At 38.0% G+C, this 22,347-nt stretch overlaps 1 protein-coding gene across 5 annotated transcripts in view; it reads right to left on the bottom strand.

Moving 5' to 3' along the window:
* Positions 1-22,347, bottom strand: part of trip12 (thyroid hormone receptor interactor 12) — a 72,013-nt gene that overhangs the window by 45,400 nt on the left and 4,266 nt on the right. For 4 of the 5 annotated variants that reach the window (XM_081372248.1, XM_081372249.1, XM_081372250.1 and 1 more), the window contains exons 2-3: positions 5,749-5,895; positions 35-160 (exon numbers count right to left, since the gene is read on the bottom strand). In XM_081372248.1, coding sequence (XP_081228374.1) covers positions 35-160; positions 5,749-5,846 — 224 coding nt within the window. In that variant the 5' untranslated portion in view covers positions 5,847-5,895. The remainder of the gene's footprint in view (positions 1-34; positions 161-5,748; positions 5,896-22,347) is intronic. The other variant, XM_081372252.1, reaches the window with a different exon arrangement.

The raw sequence follows: 22,347 nt of genomic DNA, 5'->3' as shown, positions 1-22,347 counted from the left end.
GACCCACACGCAATAGAGGAGGAAAAAGGGATACCTTCGAGAGGCGTGGCCGCGGGCGGAGCCGACGGCAGAGCTGGGCGGGGCTTTGGAAGCCTTAGAATTAGATCTTCTACTTTCAGGTGGGGAATTTGCTTTTTGGTTTACTTGCTCTTGCTGCAACCTGGAAAGGTTGGGAATTAAACAGCAGAGAGCAGTGTGGGATGGATGGGCAGTAGATGAGGAACACCTCAAATTCAATTTCACAAGCTGACTACTCTTCCAGCCCTACTCTCAGCACTTCCTACACACCCGTCAGCCCAATGGTGAAGACAAACAGCAATCATTACAAGTTTCTAGCTAGACATTTCTCAATTAAGAGCATCAACCTTGTTGAGTTGGGCAGCTAAACTATAAGCCATTTGGCTGAGCCACTGAAAGATATAAAGTTATGAATATAAACTTATTCGAAAGAAGAGACAAAAAGAAACCCCACATGTGTCTGTGTATCAGGCCTAAAAGAGACACACCGTCAGTTATTCCAACACTGCTATTCAGGAAAGGTGCTGTGCTGCTACTGAATCACACAGCACAGTGGAACAAGAAATTCTATTATATTCAAGTTGTGAGTTTGCAGTCTGAATAGAATGTGACTAGAGACAGACTGGGCACCCCTAAATAACCTACATATATTTCTATTGCTGGTATCGCGTAACCAGAATAGTTTGCTTCACGAAAAAATGTATTCGTATGTGCTGGTTCTGTCTTGAGATTGAGTTAAAAATACCATTCAAAAGTTTAGGGTCAGAGCCCAGTAGCAAGAAAGTCCTTAAGTTAAGAAAGCCCTTAGCTATAAGGTTAAGGGTACCCTTAGTGAAACATGGGTTGCGAGAAGTGTTCATTAGTGTTGTCACAATACCAAAATTATGACCTCAATACCGATACTGAATCGAAACCATGGGAAAAAAATTAAAACAGTAGAAGTAATTGAAAATTATGACAGAACTTACAATTCATTGCTTTATTAAAAAAAAAAAAAAAAACTTAACTCGACCAGCACTATTCCTGTCCTGCTTTTTGACCAAATAAAATAATAATAACTAGCCTACATGCCAGTGTGTACGTCCTTAGAGAGATGTTTGCAACATTGACATTATCATCAATCATGTTAACATTTGTTAACCAAAGTCTTATTTCAAGATATGAGTCATTTTAAAAAATGTTAATATAATTTTATTACAATAGATTATTTTATCTTTGTTATTAAAAATAAGCAAAAAAGAAAATGACATAATATGACAAATACTAGAAGAGACAAATAAAATGAACCTACTGTGGGTGAAAAGTCTTCACTCTATAAATTAACTATAGACTGATTTTTAATAAATAGTAGTTTTGTTGTTTGATTAACATTCACACATAATATTTGCTGCAGGTCCGGCCCTTTAAGACCTGCAAGAACACATAAGATTTCTTTTTACAAATGCTTTACGGTCACTTAAGACATACCCGACACGACAGTGTTTACGTGAATGCTCGCCAGGACGTGCATTTTTACATAGAATTTTGACTATTCAAACCTATTAGTCCGCGAAAGAGAACCAAAGTCGTGATCGCATGCTGTGTGAAAGGTCTGAGCTCAGCAGCGCGGGCACGTCCCGGGCTTTATTTTCTCATGCATGCATTCTAGTGTTGCACGGTGTACCGATACCTGAAAAGTATCGCGATACTCGGAAATTAAAAACGTCACGATACCTACATTTATCAGTATCGATACTTTAAAAAAAAAAAAAAAAAAAAAACGCCTCCCTATATGGACGTCTGTGTTTTTTTCCTGACGCATGCAGCAAAGAACTTGCCGCTGTCAGTGTCATGTGACAAAACACTACAGCGAGATGGCTGCATGTGCGAGCACAAGTGGTCCACGTCTCCACGACTCGTTGAAAAAGATGATGCGAGGAGTGACATACGGAAGTACGTTGCCTAACTTGCTCTGTTCTGTTGCACGGTGCACCGATACTTCAAAAGTAAATCGGAAATTAAACACGTCACGATTCCTTAATTTATTAGTATCGATACTTCTAAGAATGACCACGTTCCAGATTTGTAAGGCCGGTGACACACTGGCTGCGTGTCGTGTCCGTTTTTATTTCGGCTCCCATGTTAACTGCCTGCGTGACACACGCGCCTGGGCGCAGCTCGAGACGCGCAGAAAGCGCGTGCATGTTAAAAATAGAACCGACGCCTATTTTTCACGACACGCTGTGTTGGAAGTTTCCAGGCAAAATAGAATAGGAAAAGATGTTTCTATGTCATTTTGACACGAATACATATTAATAAATGACATTTTGATGTTTGGTTCAAACAAGAACAAATAGTTCTGTAGCCTATTTTGCCGTGAACACTGCCGACGTTGTCTTTGCTGCTATATATTTATGTTTAACATGAAGTATAGGCCTTCCACAACTCTCTCCCCACATGTCAAATATATCACCAATGAGGCTCATCATATGTTACCAATATTAAACATTGTTTAATATAATCGCTGTTCATATTTTTATTCAAAGTTCAGAATCAAGATAAAGCTCTTATGTTTCTTATGATAAATGAGATAATGCTGCTAAATTTATAAAAAAAAAAAATTACCTTGAATGGCATTGCTCTAATTTATTTTTTATATTTTGATATTTCATATTTTGTTCAAATGTTTAATATATCTGCTGTTCATATGTTCATTTATTAGTGTGTTATATGATTAGAATGTTGTCCCGGTTTTAAAATAAAGCACAGCAATGATATTTGAGAGTGTTTCTCCCTTTTCAGAAAAAGTATCGAAAAAGTATCGAAATCGCAATACTTGACTTGGTATCGGTATCGAAACAATAATTTTGGTATCGTGACAACACTAATGCATTCTTTGTCAAGCCCTGCGCGTATATTTTACTGTTCTGCTTCTGTTGTTTAGTGAATGTAAACAATGAAAGCAGAGCTCTGCACAAAGGTCCTGACTCCGGCTGTCACACATCGACGCAAATAAAGAAATACTGCTCTTATTATTAGAGTGCTGTCACTCTTAAAGTACCGGTACTAATAAAATTTCATATTGTACCATTATTAATAGCAAGGTATTGCGATACCTTTCTATTACCGGTATATTGTGCAACACTAGTGTTCACTTAAGGAACTTTAAGGTTGTCATTAAGTATTTTCCCTTAATTACTTGAGTTTCCTTAAGTTCAATTCAGACCGCCTTTAATAAACTTCGATATTGTAGTACAGCTGTCTAGTTTAGTAAATGTTAAACTTGTTCAAAAGTCATTGGTCCGTTATGTTCTGTTTATTGTGGGAGATTTTGTAACTATAGCAACTACTTCTCCATTGCCGTGTTTTGCCAGAAACTATCGCGAAATGCTTAGTATAAACACTGAGGTAAGGATGACAGTTAAGACGTTTGTTGCAATTAGGGGTGGGCGATATGGCAAAAATATCATATCACGATTTTTTTCAGGATAATCACGATTAACGATTTTATCACGATTCTTTTTATGTTGGTTTTACTATTTTGTGACTTCGCATTACAGCCAATCTAATGTCCATATTCTAAAAACAAAACCTTAGGTAACAAAAAAATAAATAAATGGCAGACAGGGGCAAAGATAAAAATATTTGTCATTATTTTCTTTGTTATTAAATATTAAGATCACAGATACGCATTACACATACACAACTTAATATACAAATTAAATAGGCTAAACAGTGTTTTATGTTTTCAGCTACAGTAGGTGTATTTAACAGTAGCATTGAAGAAAGTAATTAAATGAACAAATATGAAAATAAAACAAAACAGACTTCACTGTATAAATTAAACATTGATTCTTATTAAAGCTACTATTAAAGTTATCAGTCAAGAGCAGTGAGTGATTTTCTCTTTGCATTTTGTTGTTTTATTAACATTAAAGGGATAGTTCTCCTAAAAATTCTAATTATCATAATTTACTCTCTCAAGTTGTTTTAAACTCGAATAAGTTTCTTTCTTCTGTTGAAAATAAAAGTTATTTGGAAGAATGTGGGTAACCAAACAGTTGATGTACCCCAGTGACTTCACTATATTTTTCTCCTATGGAAGTCAATGGGGACCAGCTACTGTTTGGATAGCAACATTCTTCAAAATATTAATATTAGAAAAATATTATAAAATATTAGAAGGAAATGAATACAGGTTTGGAACAACATTAGTGCGTAAATGATGAGATAATTTTTATTTTTTTTAATTACTATCCCTTTAAGGACAAGCGACAGCGTGTTTACTATTGCTACTGTCTCTTTAAGAGTTGCGCGCGACGCGTCTAATATACACGCATTAGACAAGCAGATTTTCTCTCCATTTTCTCAAGTTTGCTTTCACTTTAGACATAAACGACTTTATGTAAACCTTGTGTGTATTTAACAGTATAAGCACAATAAGACTCGAAAGATAACTAGTCCAGTATCCAGGCGCTGGTAGACAGGCTTTTAGTACATGTGAGCTTCACATGTACGCGCTGAGGAACACACACGTTAGAACAGCGCATCAGCGCGCAAATTAAATGTTTAACCGACAAGGCATTAAAGCACATGCAAATTATGAACTTTTGTGAACTGCAGTGTCCCGTTCCATTGCGTTAACATTTTATGTGAATATACGTCGCGTTGTTCAATATGTTGGGACAGAGGCGCCAGAACAGATGCACGATTCTACGATATTTCTTCAAAAGCAGATCGTGGAGACATTTTAATCGCCCACGATCAAAAATCGTCATATCGCACACCCCTAGTTGCAATGCTCTTAAAGAAATCCCTTTCCTCAGGGATTTTTTTTTCCCATATAAGGGGTACCTTTAAGTAAAACCACTTATGAGGTTTCATGCAACCGGTCCCAGAAAAAGTGACAGTAAAGACATTTAGAACATTATATTATAAAAAATATTAAGTAGAACAACTGTTTTCAACATTAATAAGACATGTTTGAGCAGCAAATCAGCATATTAGAATGGTGTATGAAGGATTACGCAACACTAAAAGACTGAAGAGTAAGAGTAATTCAGCTTTGCCATCACAGGAATAAATTACATTTCAAATATACTAAAACAGTTATTTTAAATTGTAAGAATATTCCACAATATTACTTTTTTATTATTGTTTTTTTAATCAAATAAATGTAGCCTTGGTGAGCACAAGAGATCCCAAACTTTTGAACAGTAGTGTTAAATTAGCTCAATTACTGGCTGGATGTTTATATGACAGTGTAGTTAATGATACACAAACACACCCAAGATTTTTTTGTAATTACATTTCTTAGCAACAATCACACTAGAAAAAAAGAAAATGCTAAGGAAAAATGTAATTAAAACCATTAAGGAACCATTAAAGATGCATACAGTAATGTTTTATATAGCACTGGTTAACATGGTTGTCACACTGGACTTAATACATATTTGAGATTGAAAGATAGTGATGCATCACATAGAGGGAACAATTTAAGTTACTGTTTCCAATTTTTTTTTAAATCTGACATTATTAATTTATGAACCAAGTGAAAGTGTCCAAAAAAAAAGAGCCTTAAGACAAAAAGAATAGCATTGGAAAGGTTGTGTGACCTCAACATGGCACCTGCTGCACACATTCTGTAGGAAAAACTGCTCTAGATACAGACAGGTAGATAAAGGTACACGTACAGACCAAACCTTAGTCTGCAAAACAGTTTTACATACAGATTGCCTATTGCACACTCACCTTCCTGCAAGTGTGTGGTCTATTGGCTGGGCCGCGGCTGTGTTCCTCTGTGAACGGCGCAGTGACCCCCCTGGATTGGAATTAGGCCGGTTGGACATTGGCACCTCTCTCCTGAAGGGACATACCCTTTCTAGACACTACCATTCACTGGTAGAGAGGTAAAAAGAGAGAAAAAAGGAAGGTTAGTTGAGCTATGCTATAAACAAAAATTTATTACATTTCCAAAAGATCAACCAAAAGATCAATTCATCTCTACACTATCTGGTCAAAACAACCAGGACCAGATGCATCTCCCATTCCATTTATTCAAAGCCAATAGACTTTCAAATCACAGATATGTACCACAGCACATCCATGGCACCATCACTTGTCACAGATCAATAACCTTACTCGCATCTCATATTAACATACATCACAGCACCAAAGCACAAATGATCCATGAATACAGCAAGAACGTGACAGAGGGGTAAGCAGGAGCGAGATAATCAATAGGACAAAAGCTTTATATGGAGACGCTGAAGGAGAAAAGGACAAATGCTCAGGAAAACCAAACACTAATATAAATTACTTCTACACTGACCGACCAATCAAACCTGCATTTGGTGTCCATTTCCTTAGTAATGCTTGGCATCATCAAGCTTGAGGCAATTTTAAAGACGACAGCATGTTGGCCTGCATCATAACACGCAGTGAGATAAGACACATCCTGAGCATAGACAGAGAATAGCTGCAGGGGGCCTTGGTGTCCCTCCTCAGTTCAGTGGTAATGAACAACACTAACCATCAATCACTACGACACCGCAGAGACACACAATCCCACCACACCTTTATCCTGCGTGTATGCGAGATGGCGTCCTACAGCACCATCACTTAAGTGGGGTGCATGATTATAAGAGATAATCTAAATGAAAGACTATGACAAATGGCGTCATTGGACTCTAATGGGAATGAAAGCTCAAGGCTAGATCAACTCATGAAGTCACTTCACTTCTAAGACAAACAACAGACCCAAAATCATGCATGAAGAATGTTTAGATCCAATTCGAGCTTCAGATGTGTTGAAACATTTTAACTTGTGTGTCTAGACAGTGTGTCATGAATTCTAATCAAAACGATGTGCTTGAGGTTTATTAATGATTTGTTCAACTTTACCCGTAACACCAAATTCCAGAGACTGTTACAAAAAATGTAAGAAATATTTATAGTGTTTAATAGTTCCATAGAAGCTCATACATATTCCCCATCATTTGTTATATGTGACCCTGGATCACAAAACCGGTCCACAAGTAGCATGGGTATATTTGTGGCAAAAGCCAACAATACATTGTATGGGTCAAAATTATAGATTTTTCTTTTATGCCAAAAAACATTAGGATATTAAGTAAAGATCATGTTCCCTGAAGATATTTTGTAAATCTCCTAACGCAAATATATAAAACATTTATTTTTGTGAGTGAATGCAGCGCAATGACGAACATAAATGGACAACTTTAAAGGTGATTTTCTCAATGTTTTGATTCTTTTACACCCTCAGATTCCAGATTTTCAAATAGTTGCATCTCGGCCAAATATTGTCCTATCCTAAAAGACCATCACCACACATCAATGGAAAGCTTATTTATTCAGAGAAAAATGACCCATGTGACTGGTTTTGTGGTCAAGGGTCACATATCTCCGTCACTATTCATACATCCCACCAAACTTAAGCAACGACTATGCTGTTCCAAATCCAACTTGGGTTAGTGGGTTGATGAAAAGCTGATAATTAATTATATCATAAACAGAGATGTATAGTAACGAAGTAGAACTACTTCACTACTGTACTTAAGTACTAAAAGGCTGTATCTGTACTTTTCTAGAGTATTATTTTTTTTCTCCTACTTCCACTTTTACTTAAGTCCATATTTTCGGCGAGTGTAATACTTTTACTCCGATACTTTTTTTATGTGCTGCATCGTTACTCGTTACAATTATAAAAATGTTACGAATCATTCCAAACCCACATTATCACTGCCAGAGCGGTAGATGGCTCTGTCACCAGGTTTGATGAAGCTAGCCCAGCGAATCAAACGATCAAGAAGACCGCGCGTGCTCCCGTTCTGCCTTTCGCTCTGCTGCCTGCCTCCAGTGAGAACACTTGAGCTTTGTTCAGTTGTTTCGAGATGGAAGAACCAGAACTTCGAGTGATCGTGGCGGTGAGGGTGAGGGTGAGGGTGAGGAAGGAGACCACTCCTGGCCCTACTAGCCATGTTTTCATTTGTCGGAGTGAAAGACAATTCAAATAGATTGAAGTGCGTAACTGTTAACTGTCATGAGGACGCCGATGAACTGAATCGTTCCTTGTGTAAATAGTTTAAAGTTAGGCTACTATTATGTGTAATGTTATTACCTTGACAAACTATACATCATTAAAATGATATAAGACTCAAGTTTCAGTATTTGAGCACTATTTTATTCTGAGAAACTTATAGGGACAGTTATGTTTTAATTTATGTCAGTTATATATCAGGAAAAAATAGTCGATACCTTTAATATGAATTATGAGCGTCAGCCGCACCCATGCAGAAAAAAAAAAAAAAAAAAAAACTCATGTGCGGTCGTCATGAAAGCGCTTGACCAAACAACGTCCCTCAGGGCTTTTAGCTCAAAAATTTGCAGATTTTGATAGATTGATAGATTTCATAGGTTTACGTTAGATTTCTATAGAGAGGAATAATATTTATTTAAATTATTATAACCAAAATGGGCCGATGTAATCATTATGAGCGCTGGATACTCTGATGTAGCCTACTGTGTTTTCAGTCCATACTGGCAGCCAGAGGGCGCCCTATGCACATTAGACCATATATGGAACACATGAAGAAGAGCCATTCCAGGAACTCCCTGACATAAACAAAGCTTCAAGAGATCGCTGTTACATGCTGGTAAATACACAATAAGCTGTAGAGAAAAAAGGCACAAGCAGGGAAGAGAAGAGAGGGATGCTTTAGAGGGGGGAGGGACATATTTGATCTGTTTTTGTTTACAAAGAGTTAAGCTCAGTGTGTTAAGGTGTTCTTGAACATTCATGTCCTTGTACTGCTGCTTCAGCCAAATTAATTGTGTCCTAAACATTTGAAATAATATAAACAATATGATGTTCAAACTTTTGACTCTTTTCTTTAATAACTTCATAACACAATACTTGTACTTTTACTTTCAGTACTTTAGTAATTTTTTAAATAAACTACTTGCAATACTTAAGTACAAAAAATGTTGAATACTTTAGTACTTCTACTTAAGTATTTTGCTTAAAGAGCACTTCAACTTCTACTCAAGTCACTTTTTTGATAGAGCACTTGTACTTTTACTCAAGTCTGGGTCTCTAGTACTTTATACATCTCTGATCATAAAACAAAAACACATAAAAAATAGGGTTGCACAATTAATCAAAACCGCAATATGATTTTATTTTGTCTGATGCTCTGCTTGTTCAAGAGAAAAGTGCTGCACCGTGTTCAATTACATGCGATCAGTTCATGACCCAGTGTTTTCAGTGGCTCTGATCACAGTAAACACTGCTGCACATTGTGGCTGCAAAAAAAAAAAAAAAAAAAACACTCCTTTGTGCACTAGGCCAAATCGCGATTTCGGTTTAATTCTGATTAATCGTGCAGCTCTACTCCACATAAACACCATCTCTGCATGTCGCTAATGTGCATTTGGGAAAGCAACATATAGTAGGATTCATTAGAACTTCGCACATTTGCATAATTTCCAACATTTCTGTAGACTTTTTACCAGATTTATAAGAGAAAAGTTTATTGAACTGTAGTCAAATAAACACATTGACTCATCATCAAATCAAAATTGTCCTATTTACTTGTTTAGTGCACATCACTAGTCTTGTGGTGAACATTTAATCCATGCAAGTTAATCAGAAAAAATAGCTTGTCGTGGTAATCTTTAATCAAAATCTGAAAATGTGTTTGTTCCTTCTCTGATGTCAGTTTTACGGCTTAGATTGAATATCCTTATCCACTCCCCTCCAACCGTCAGTCTGCTATGAGTGAGGAATGGAGAGGAGGTGCGCTAAAGTAAAACCCCGCCCTCTGATCAATATTCTGTTTTACTTGGAAATTCGTCAACACTGAAGTAAAGTCGGTTGCAACTTTAGGTTCACGGGGACTATAAATGTCTCCCAGCATTTTTCTAAAATTTCTTTCGTTTGTGAATGTAAATGTTCTGCAAAGTTCTAAAGTCGTTATTGTTTCTCAAAAGAATCAACTCCGAACCACCTAAACAAGTCGTCTGTAATTCGAATCGCACTGTGTGACGGTTCTACGTCACTAGAAAAGACATTTGCATAATGCCAGCCTACAACCTGACCTGCCCAGAAACGTCATTTTACTGATGACTGCTTCTCAAATCTCAGAGTTCAATGCGGAATTCGCAAAACGCTTGCTCAGTACCCAGTTTATATGGACCAACTTGCTCTTCAGAATCACAACCTGTAAGTATGATTAATTATTGATGAATAGGCTATATTTTCTACAGGGTGATCAAAATACTTAGTTTTGTGTTTTATATTGTGTAAGTTTTCGGTTAACTTATTACTGCCTTACTGAAATACTTACTGCAAAGCAGCTATGGGCTGACGATTACCTAAAACTGTGTCTATTAATGCAGATTGTCTGTTGTTCTTACTACTTTGAGTAAAGATAAAGGACGTAGCAAAATTTGTTTTGCAAACTTTAATATTACATCAGTCTTTCACGTTAGAGCTTGGCTAACGTATGCGCTGTTATTGATACAGTTCCCGCATGTGCACAGCAATAAATTAGAAATATACACATCAGTTTGTTGATGAACATATGTGAAGGTGAGGAATTACAGTTGCAACATCTCAATGTACCTCAAACTAAGTAGCATATCACTGAGAAACATCCTGCTCAAGTCGTCCTTGCGATGGAGGTTTCTAGAGTTGTTCCGATTCCGATACCAGTATCGGAAATGCCGCCGATACCAATCAAAATGCTGGGATCGGTATCGGCGAGTACTTGTACCCATGTACCGATCCGATACCATTTTCTTAAAGGTCCCATGACATGAAATTTTCACTTTCTGAGGTTTTTTAACATTAATATGAGTTCCCCTAGCCTGTATATGGTCCCCAAGTTTCTAGAAATTTCAATCGGTGTAAATCGAGCTTTTGCTATCTTTCTCTGCCTTTGAGAAAATGGAAGCTCAATCGCGCTGATCTTGAATCTCCTCCTTGTGACGTTATAAGGAGGAATGTTACCTCCCCTGTCTCTGCTTTGCCCGCCCAGAGAATATTTCTCGCCCATGAGAAAATGAGCTAGGAAGGAAGTAGGAACGCGCGCGCGCGATTTTAGTTTGTCCACGAGAGATATCATGGCTTTTGAGCGAGCGAAGCATAACAATTGCTCAATAATTGGATGTACAAATGAACACGAAAGGGTCAATACAGAGCTGGGCTTGCTGAACGTCTGAAACTAAAGTCTGGATCACTCTCTTTGGCTCAGCTACACACCTCGGAACAGTAAGTCAACTAATGATATATAAGTGTGTTGCTTTACTGTTTATGTTTGCCTAGACTGTTACAAGTAGAATGTGGCTGTCACATTAGCTATGCAGCTATGCAGTTTATGTGTGTGAATACACACACTGTAACGCGAGTGTTGTACACTTTGTTATTTGGATAACCGTTTTCCTGTTGGTTATACGGCGCGCGCGATATCCGCATTTCAAGATCGCAGAGCTTGATGATGTAATTGTAATAAGATAAATTACAGATGTTACAGATCTCTCATGAAAAGGCAACAGTAGGTTAGCGTTAGCTACATGATAATAACTGTAAACCATCCGAATAAAGTACCGTATCCAGACATAATATTTTAAACTAACCATTCGGAAATGTCCTGCTGGAGCCGCTGAGTTGCAACTTCTTCATCCGTTGCTTCTCCATCCGGATCAGATTCTGGGTCAAACTGAAATGCTTGAACGACTGCGTGTCTCCGTGCCATTGCAATATATCCAATGTAAACATGCATGGTCTACCGTTGCCGCAGATGGTCAAGGCCACACCCACCCTCCACCTTGCGCCGCCTTTCTCCTCCTTATTAGTATTTAAAGCTACAGACACCGAAACGGCCTGTCTGAAGGAAGCTCATTCTGGGACTGGCTTATAGTGGCTATAATTCTGCACTGAGACTGAATTTTTGAAAAGAGATTTCAGATACAGTACTAGGGACCACTAAGGCCTATATTAAAGCCTACAAAAAATAGCATGTCATGGGACCTTTAAACAATAACATTACCTAGTTAAGCACGCTAGCTTTGCTTAACGCGGCAAATCGGAGATCAATTCTTCTTCGCTGCTCTAAACAGTGGTTGCGTGTGGCAACGCAGGAAGTTGTGCTGTTGCCACAAGCAACCAGTGTTTAGAGCAGCGAAGAAGAAATGAAAACGTGCACTGGCAGTATGTCCTCTGTTTGGCAGTATTTCAGACTGGACCAACCAGCCATTAAAACGGCGACATGTCTCATATGCCATACTGTAATAATTGCGAGGGGTGGCACAAGAAGAAGCAACTTCAACACAAGTAACTTAATAAAGCATTTGAAGACGCGTCACCCCGCAGAACACGACGGTTACATAAACGCAAGGACAGAGAAGGATGAGCCGCGCCAGAATCAACAATCTCTGGAAGCTTCATTCAAACCAAGAGAAAAGTTTTCAAAAGACAGCCAACGAGCGATACATTTATCCAACAAAATTATCGCGTTTATTATTCTGGATAACCAGCCGCTGTTCAGTCATCGAAAACAATGGATTTCGCCGCTTAATTTAACATTTGGAGCCCCGGTACAGTTTGACTGGACGCAAATACATATCTGAAACAGCGTTCCCTATTCCAGATAGTGCATAAACACATTTCATGCAAACTAAAAGATGTGAAAACAAACAGCTTTACTACTGACATCTTTAGTTGAGGTTTATTTATACTCAAGTCTCTTATTTCACTACATTGTGGCTGCACTTATTTAAAGGACTAACGTTAGATTGAGTACAAGTTACTGTTGTACTTTTTTTCTTTCTTTTTTTTAACCTATGTATTTGAAAAATGAAATGCCGTTCATTTAACACAATTGTTTCTGGACTTAAAGTTATAAAGATATTATTTTTCTTATATTATTCATAGAGTTATATAACTAAATAAAACTAAAATACCCTTTTCAGTTTATAGGATTAGATGTGTGGCTGCATTTGAAGTTCTTTTTCAAATAAATTATATATTGCTGTGAAATGTATGTCAGATAATAAAAATACTCTAGTTCACTGTATGTATTTGTTCATGTTTTATTAAGGGATTAGTCTGAAGCACACCATAAAATAATTATATCAATTCATACAGGGCTAGTAATTGCAGCTGTATAGATACACACCCAGGTATCGGATCAGTACTCGGTATCGGCCGATACCCTGAGTCCAGGTATCGGAATCGGTATCGGGGAGGGAAAAAGGGTATCGGAACATCTCTAGAGGTTTCGGTTGAATAACTAGGCCAATTCTTCCAGTTTTTCTTCATTGGACTCGCGCTCAGATTGATATGGTAAAATCGACGTCATCTTTATGGTCTCTAAAATGTGTACAATCGCAGGAGGACTGAGGAAGCCTCCAGAGCTGAAGTTCAGTTAAGGTAATGGGCGTTTTGCTTCTGACAAGCGCTGTAAGCGGTAGACCAATCCTAACAGACTGAGCCATCCGGCCAATCAGAGCAGAGTAGGCTCGCGGAAAGGAGGGACTTAGAGACTGATTCACCCGATGAGTCGTTTGCAAATCATTGAAAAATGTGGTGATGTGCAATGTATATTATGAGAAAATGAACCTTTGCTTTTTTACCTTTGATGCATGGAGACCACCAAAACAAAATTAGGAAACTTTAAAATAGCATAATAGGGACACTTTAACTTTTATAAAAGCATATAGTCTATTTCTGTTGGCAGCAGAGAGTGGCCTCATTATCAGCTTTTCCACTGTCGAGCAAGTGCAAGCCAGGGCTAACAACGTGCCAGGCAGGGGCAATAGCCTCAGATCTCGGATTTAAAAAGATCTATAAATTTTTCACGAAATGATGCGATCTGAGGAAGTCTGACTTTGAGCGGTCTCTCCCGTCTCTATCCTTTCAGTCAGAACACAGGAGGTGAGATTTACAGGAGAATATGATTTAACCGGAGTACATATATACACACACAATTAAAATCATACATGATTAACTTAAGTTCTTCAAGCAGTCTGGTATTTTCCATAAATGTGTATATTTAACGCAGTGGTTAACATAAGTAGCCTTTAAATTTGCTATTATGAAAACATGGGAAATGAGTAGCTCTCCTGACTCAGATAAACTCCGCCTTTGTTCATGACCACTCCTCAAGCCCCAGCTGGCCCGTTTTGGACCAAGGTATTCCGCGGGCCAAAACCCCCTGGCCTTTGGCCCAGAGGAAGCCCAGATTAGGCCCCGATCAAGACCCGGAAGTGACAGTGGAAACACGACTGGCCCTGGCACGCACTAGCTTCCATTCCAACATGACTTTTGTTCTTTTTTTCTGGATGTTGCAGCAGCAGCAATTTAAGAGACGTTTTCAGCATTTCAGAGATTAAATGCTTATTAATTCGAACTTAGCCCCGCCCACAACATTTTTAGGTCGGGAAGTTCGGTCTGGACTTGATCTGTTGTGGAGCAATAATGCTCGAACCAGAGCTGTTCGGACCAATCAATTGTCATGGCGGGCTTTATACGATGATGAACAGATGATCAACAGTAACAACCATCCACGTCACCAAAGAGCGCTTGGGTTGAATTCGTTTACAACAAAGATGACTGCCGCTGGAGAATTGAGATTTCACGAGTTCACACTTACAAATAAGTCAGATCGAATAAATACATATTTGGCGTGCTGTCCGAGGAGAGGCTCCGGGATCGGTATTCGGCCCGAACCCAAACTACTCCCCCCGTATTCCAGGCTGTGGAAGAACAAGCCAAGAGTGAGTGCAGGGATGCTGAAAACTGTCAAGGAATGTTGGGTGAGTTGACAGAGTAAATAAATATATGCTTCCTCTCATGCAGATAGGGTACACATGGTAATTGTTTGATGACAAGTTGATTGGATTGATTATTTGAACGTGCTCCTCCCGAACTTTGTTTATGAAACGTGTAGATTCCGCCATCGCGTCTGCTATAGAAGATAACGACAGCGCATTAATTTTAAAAGAGGAACAGAGAGCCGCGATCAAGGCATTTGTCGCTCGGAAAGATGAATGAAGAACATACGTCACACTTACTCCGTTGCTCTGATTGGTTGTAGGTCTATCCAATTGAGTGCAGAGGCATTTTCTTTCCTGGTTCGGTTGAAACACGCTAGACTAGAATCTGGGTATGACGACGTCAGGCTAATATATGACAATATGCTGAGTAGAATTTTTTTGGCCAAGTTGTCCATCCAATACTATAGATAATTTTAAAATAAAACACTAAGAAAAGCTTGTCTGTCTCATAACTGCAACGTGTTTTTAAAGTGCCCCTATTATGCTACATTAAAGGTTCCTAATATTAATTTTATTTTTGAGGTCTCCTACAATAGGTTTAATGCATCCAAGGTCAAAAAACACTTTCATTTTCTCATAACATACATTGCAGCATCACCTCTTTTCTCAGTGTCTGAAAGGGCTTGATCAAGGATCCACTCTCTCTAAACCCCTCCTTTCCGAGAGACTATTCTGCTCTGTATGGTCAGATGGCCCAGTCTGTTGTAATTGGTCTACTGCTTACAGCACGTGTTGGAAACGAAACAGAATCAATTCTTTCTTTTAGGAGACAATATATGTATTTGCCATGCACTTTGATCTTTAGAACTTTTAAATTCACAAACAGCTATATTACACCCTGCATGAAATGTAATCTTCGAAAAAGCATAATGGGGCACTTTAAATTATTCAAATATTTTCTTAATCTTGCTTAATATTTACTTAAACTCAATATTTTATGTCAAAGAGGTTAAGCTGTTGATGACTGAGGAGTAAGCAGCAATTGATTGATATTTACTTTGTACAGTTAGGGCCTAATGATTAGCACTAGCACCTTACATTGTTTTTTTTATTTGTTTTTTTTTATTACCGTGTAAGTATAGGTGTATATAAATGTATGTATGGTTGAGTACATAGGTTTTTTTTTTGTTTTGTTTTATGTTTAAGTGGAATATAGGTCTGGGGAGGGAGGGGAGAGGGAGGCGGGGTGTTGTTCATTTAAGTTCATAAAAAAGAAAAAGACATTGTATTCCAGTATGCACTTTATGTCTGTCTCTTGCACTTGATAAAAGTTATAAAAAATAAAAAAAAGAGGTTAAGCTGACAAAAAAGTTTGGGAATCCCCAACCTCAATGAGTATTACAGACACATCTGTCACTGGGGTGTAAGCAGTTCGTATGAAAAAGTACGATTGAGATTGTACAAATTCATAAATTAGCCACCAATTCGCCAAAACTTAAAATACTGCCATGAGATGACAACCACTTTGTCATGGCAGCTGCCCTCTCCGGATCAACGGCAGCACAAACGCAGATTTGAGAGCTGTAGTGTGATGATCGTACTTTCAAAGGTTAACCACAGAACTCCTAAAATCTTTGGTTTAAAAACAGTTTCACATCGCAAGTGTCAGCGGAGCAAGACGGCCGGGCCGACCCTCTCATTCATTAACATAGGCAACAAAAAATACGTGCTGTTCACACTCCACTGACGCTTGCAATGTGAAACAGGCGTAATAGACAGTGGAATCGTTGTCATTAAGAATTAGATTGTGTGGTATTTGAATCGAGTTTGCGATCTTTTAACGGCTAATAGTGTAGCTCTAATAGGAACTGTTATTATAAATCATAATTCACAACCCATCTATAGCAACACCCTAAGAACATGCTAGAACATAAAACCAATCAATTTCACCACACAAAGGCTATATAATGCTGGCTAAGTTTTGCAAATGAAAACCATGAGCCATAAAATTTCAAAATGAGACTCCACATCAGAGTAATGGTGTTACTTTTAATCAAAAGTTATTTAAAACATAGCTTCATTTGAAGCCCCCAACAATTTTATATGGTGGAATGTGTTGAAATTAGTCTATTTACAAATGATGAGTTTGAACGAACTCAATAAAACATCAAAACATCATATTTTTCTAGGGTTGTCAAATCAAAACTTAAACTGTTATGCATACAAACCACCAGAAAAGCTGGCAAGCTGCTTGTATGATAAAGGTGCTGATATGCAAAGCGAAATCTGTTTCTAACCTTTATCTGAGGACACAGTTTAAAAATGTACACACTGTTCATTATGCATAACTGGTGTAAGAAAATGAAAGTGTAATTCTCAGAAGCAATGCTAAGAAACAGTTATTCAAAACGCTGTCAAAATTCTAATACAATAATAAAAAATAAAAAAAATACTCAAGCAATGGGGTATATAATTTTGTGAATGACGGGTGTTTTATACACCAGAAACCCTGCTGAGCTTTGAGCGGAAATCTGTGGGTGTTGATTTTGACAAGTGCTGCTACGAAAATCTTTTACAAGCTATACATAACCGGATATTTTCATGATTGACATTCAAATGGAATTAAATGATCACTTTTAGCAGAAGCACACCAACATCTACAATATGAAATGTTTGGAGGAAAAGTGAGAATTTACTGAGGGCTGGAACTAATGATTATTTTTCCAAACATTTAATCAAACGTTAAATCTAACGGTCTAATCAAATGGTTAACAAAATGAAAGTGGAATGAAACCACGTTAATCGTTTAATGCTGCGTGGACCGTTTACCAGCTCGGAGCAATAATAGTGCAGCACAAGCTTAGAACAGGTTTACACGCGGGCGACCTCAAGACACCATTACTTCACTGTGCTAGGAGATCCAGTAAGTGTTCAAAGCATTTGAATTCACCACAGAATCGCTGCGAGAACTAATGGGAAGTATCAAAATTCAGCACAGAATTCTCTGTTATAAAATACAGGTATCAGATCAAACAACACTGACATGGAAACCAGGAGAAACGTTGTGCCATGAACAAACAAGTTTTAAAAGGTTTTTTGAATCCACAAATCATCAGCATTAACCATAGATTTAATGTAGTAACGCTAGGGCTGCACGATTTGGGGAAAATGTCATATTGCGATAATTGAGGTCAATATTGCAATTACGATTGCGATATGCGACATAATAAACAAATGGTTTCATGAGTCAACTTGCTTGGTTCTCAAGGAAAATAAATGCACACACAGATTAGTGATAATCAGCCTAAAGAAAAAAGTTCTTTAGTCAAGAGCAGTGAGTGTTTTTCTCTGTTCCCTTTGTTCTTTGATTAACTTTAGCGACAGATTTATTTTTTTTTATTGCATTTTAACTAGAACAAAACATAATTGACAAGAGTACATATAACCATACATGTCAGGGGTAAAGAAAATTAATAATAATAATAATAGTGGCTACTGTGTACTGTCCCTTTAAGACCAGCCGCTGTCAGAGACGCGGATCTCACACGCGCCTCATTCTTTCACGAGTCATCACAACTCTTCATGTTCATCATAAGACTACTCTTATGTTATGAAGACACTCGACAAAAAGACATTTTGGCATAATTGTGTGTGTTATTGTTCGTTCAAGCTCGAAAGAGAACTGTTGCTGTTTTGTGCGCACGCACGATATTAGCGCGAGTCTTTCTGTCTGTCACAGTCAGGACATTACAGGCAGCGCGTTCATTTTGGCATACGTGTGTTCGTTCTACCGCGAAAGAGAACTTGATACTGGCGCGCGTCTAACTGTGTGTGTGTGTGTCAGGAGGACATTCACAGGTGGCTCGTTCTTTTATGTCTTATCGCGCATGAATGGTTTAAAAGCATTTGCATTAATAAGTGCGTTAACAGCACTAATTTGTTTATTTAATATAAAATCGCAGCATTTTGCGTCATATAATCGCGTAGGCTTGACATCGCGATTGCGATACGATTAATCGTGCAGCACTAAGTAACGCTAATTGTAACTGTGGTATTGTGGCAGAAATAGTCTTTATTTTTTTTACATTATTCATCTCAGGGTTCATACAATCTTTTTAAAGTGAAATTCAAGCACTTTTCGAGGGCTTTCCAAGTGCTACACACTTTTTCCAGCACTTCAAAGTAGGGCTGCACGTTTTCAAGTTTTTCATTAACCGTTAACCCAGGCCCTTAGCGGTTAATACTCTGTTAACCATAGTGTGCGCGCCGCAACCCCGAGATAGGCGTAATTTGCGGGTGGGACATGTCCCCACCACTATTTTCTAAGGTCGATATTGTCCCCACCACTTTTGAATAATCTCGCGGCACGAATACCAATACAAATAAACAAAACATCTCCAGTTAACTAGCAGAGCATTCATTTCGTTCGTTTTTTTTTTAGGCGATCTGCACTGAAATGTTTTGTTTCTTAAATCAAGTGATCAAAGTGCTCGTTGCCGCTGCGATCGAGAAGGGTCTTGTAAAACGTGCTGAGGTATTATTCATTCGTGGCCATGAAACAATTCACCTGAATATTCACCAATTCACACAAAAAAAGGAATAAAAAGCTATACGAGAATAGTCGGCCTTCACTGAAGAGCTATCTTCACAGGTAAGAAAAAGAGTTTAATAATTATTATTAATTCGTGGCCACGAAATAATTCACCTGAATATTCACCAATTCACAAAAAATAGGTCTTTAGCATTCACTAATAGTATCAAACTGTTTTTGGCCACGTTGTAATTCGTTAAATCAAAATGAGGGAGGGAATTAGTTCAACGTGTCCACGATTTATTAAAACGAGGGAACAAATAAGTCGTCGTAACAACTAATTATTTAGATCAGTGGACAGGGCGCATAAGAACAAACAGAGAGAGAGCCCCGGCAGCGCGCACGCGCGCGCACTCTCACCGCCTTCAAACAACACGAGCGCTGTATTGCTCTCTCTCCCTCGCGCATATCAACACAATAGTAAAAGATCGGAAGACCGATTGTGTTTTATAGATTAGTAGTTTGTTCATACAAAGTGTTTGATTAGCAAGTACATGTTTAGGAAATGCATAATATTATGAATTTTTAATGTTATTTTAAATCTGATGATTTGTACAACTAAAAGTTTAGAAATTTAGGAAAACTAAAACTGCGTCAAACAAACACTTATCTAAAAAAAAAAAAAGACAACCTTTCTCTGTCTTGTGCTCGAATGTTTAAATTGGCAAGGCATAAAAGAGTTTAGTTTAAACAGATAGCAAGCAATGTGTGCTGTTCAGGTCTCTCCTGTGCTTGCGCATTTTCAACCCCTAGGTGATGACAGCGTAAATGACTGGTCATATAGAGCATACGGCACTCGCATTGAACAAAGTTTAGGGGAAGCCAGAATGCGTATCTATCGACAGAAACATACATTAGCCTAAATCCTTCAGTCTTTTTTTTTAACATATAGATTCGTATGTGTCGTCAGATTTTAGATGAGCCACGGTGCAAGTGAGTGTCGAACCGTGGTAGACTGATAATATGCAAAAAATTGTATCACGAAAATTTTGCCCTATTGCGCAGCCCTACTGATTAGAGGTTCATATGAGACTATTGAAGAACTTTTGTGGTATAAAATAAAAGCCTACATTGCAACACTTGTCTAGTGTAGGAAGTTGTAAGATGGGGGGCAGGGATTTACACTCTTAGCCTGGACACATTTTACTAAGGGCAAATGTCATTTTAAAAATGGTCCAGCCACTAAAAATGGATCCTTGCAGGAGAGAGAAATTTAAGTGGAAGTTAAGGCAATTAAAAAGTTCTCCTTTTTCATTTCCAGAAGTGGTGAGGAATGAGACATACAAATGGACAAGTGCATACAGATACGCAAGCACAAACATTTCTTAAAGAAAATTTAGTGGTAGTCCAATTCTGTTGAACAATTTTCAAAGTGCCAATGCACACAATTGATCACAATCACACATTCTTGTCTTGTTTCTTAAAAACTCTACAAACTAAGCTCACACTGCAAGACAGGCATAATAACCTAAATAAACATTCCAGTTGTCTAATTTAGGAATGTAGAGAGAAATGGCTGCCAAAGTTTGCTGTCAAACTGTCAATTAACTTGCTGAAGGTATCATGTAATCACTGCAGTGCAATCAAAGGCAATATTTTACAAGCAATAGGCCCAGAGACTCAGACGTAACAAACTTAACTTCCCCCAAGGACTTTACTGTTTATTCTATTATTACACAATCACGTTGAAGAACAGAGTACCGGTAACAGACCACGGGTAACAAAAAATGATGTAATGATCACCAATAAATTAAGTAATCATTCCATCCATCTTGTGTGGTACACGTCACGATTACCATTTTTTTGGTTTCCTGTATCATTTTAGAATTTTACCGGCCTGTGTTACATCTGATGGTAGTTTCATCAACCCTGTACAATGAGAGAAAATCCCTCGTATATGCGCAACAAAAAAATGGGTCTCATTCACTAATAACTGAATGGATTATTTCTTATTTGTACGCACAGGAGACCTTCACAGGAAAAACCTCCGCCTAATTCACAAACACATTTGTACGCACATGAATTTGTTCTTAACCTTGTTCAGATGTTAGTGAATTTGGAGTATTCTAAATGAGCAGCCGCATACACGGTTATTCATTTGCATATAATACGCACAAACCATCTCCATATAAAAGCTTTCCACACACTTTCCTTTCAGCCTTTCGTCACTCTCGTCAAACTTGCCGCTGTCTGCAGACGCGCCTGATCCTCGAGCAATGCCAAGTGTGCCATTCTCCCCAGTTCTCACAATAAACACCTTTTATACAGACCCAGATTACAGACCTCACATTAGCCAGCTGTGCATATGCGTATAACTGCGTTATTCAGAGACACCTCACAGCTTTTTTTGTATTTGTAATTGTATTTAATCATTTTTGTATATAATTTTATATATGAATTAGTACAATTAACGCAACATATTTCAATGGAATTATAGTCATGTTAGGATGAAATATAACTTCTTAACATGATTATAAGGCCGTACAGAGTAAATGCTTTTATCGTACGGGTGGTTTCAGCTTTTTTCGGAATAAATTTTATCATGAAATTTTGGCTGAATCGTGATTTTTTTCTTAAAATCATTCATTCGCACAGAGCGCCCTCTGTCACATGTGCATGTGAGAGAAAGAGAGATGCCACATAAGGAGAACGGGCTCTGTCCTGATCGGGCCAGTGCTGCATCAACATGAAAATTTCGAATTTGCACGTTTTTAAGCCTTGCCAATTTTAATCATTCAGGCGCAAGAAGACGTGAAAAATCAATTAGGCACTCACACGCTGTGTGAAGTATTGTGCGCACACATTGGACTTGCACGCACAGCAAGCCGCATCTGACAGCATGTAAATACTGAATAGCGTTCTCTTGGACAATTTCACGCAAAATGATATCAAAATGCCCGTCTTGGTGAGGATCCTAGTAAACAGTCGGTAATGTCTTAAGTGAATGTAAACAGTCGAGA

The sequence above is a fragment of the Scardinius erythrophthalmus genome (genome assembly GCF_964197995.2).
Source record: "Scardinius erythrophthalmus genome assembly, chromosome: 8".
NCBI lineage: Eukaryota > Metazoa > Chordata > Actinopteri > Cypriniformes > Leuciscidae > Scardinius > Scardinius erythrophthalmus.
This window is presented reverse-complemented; position numbering and strand designations above follow the sequence as displayed.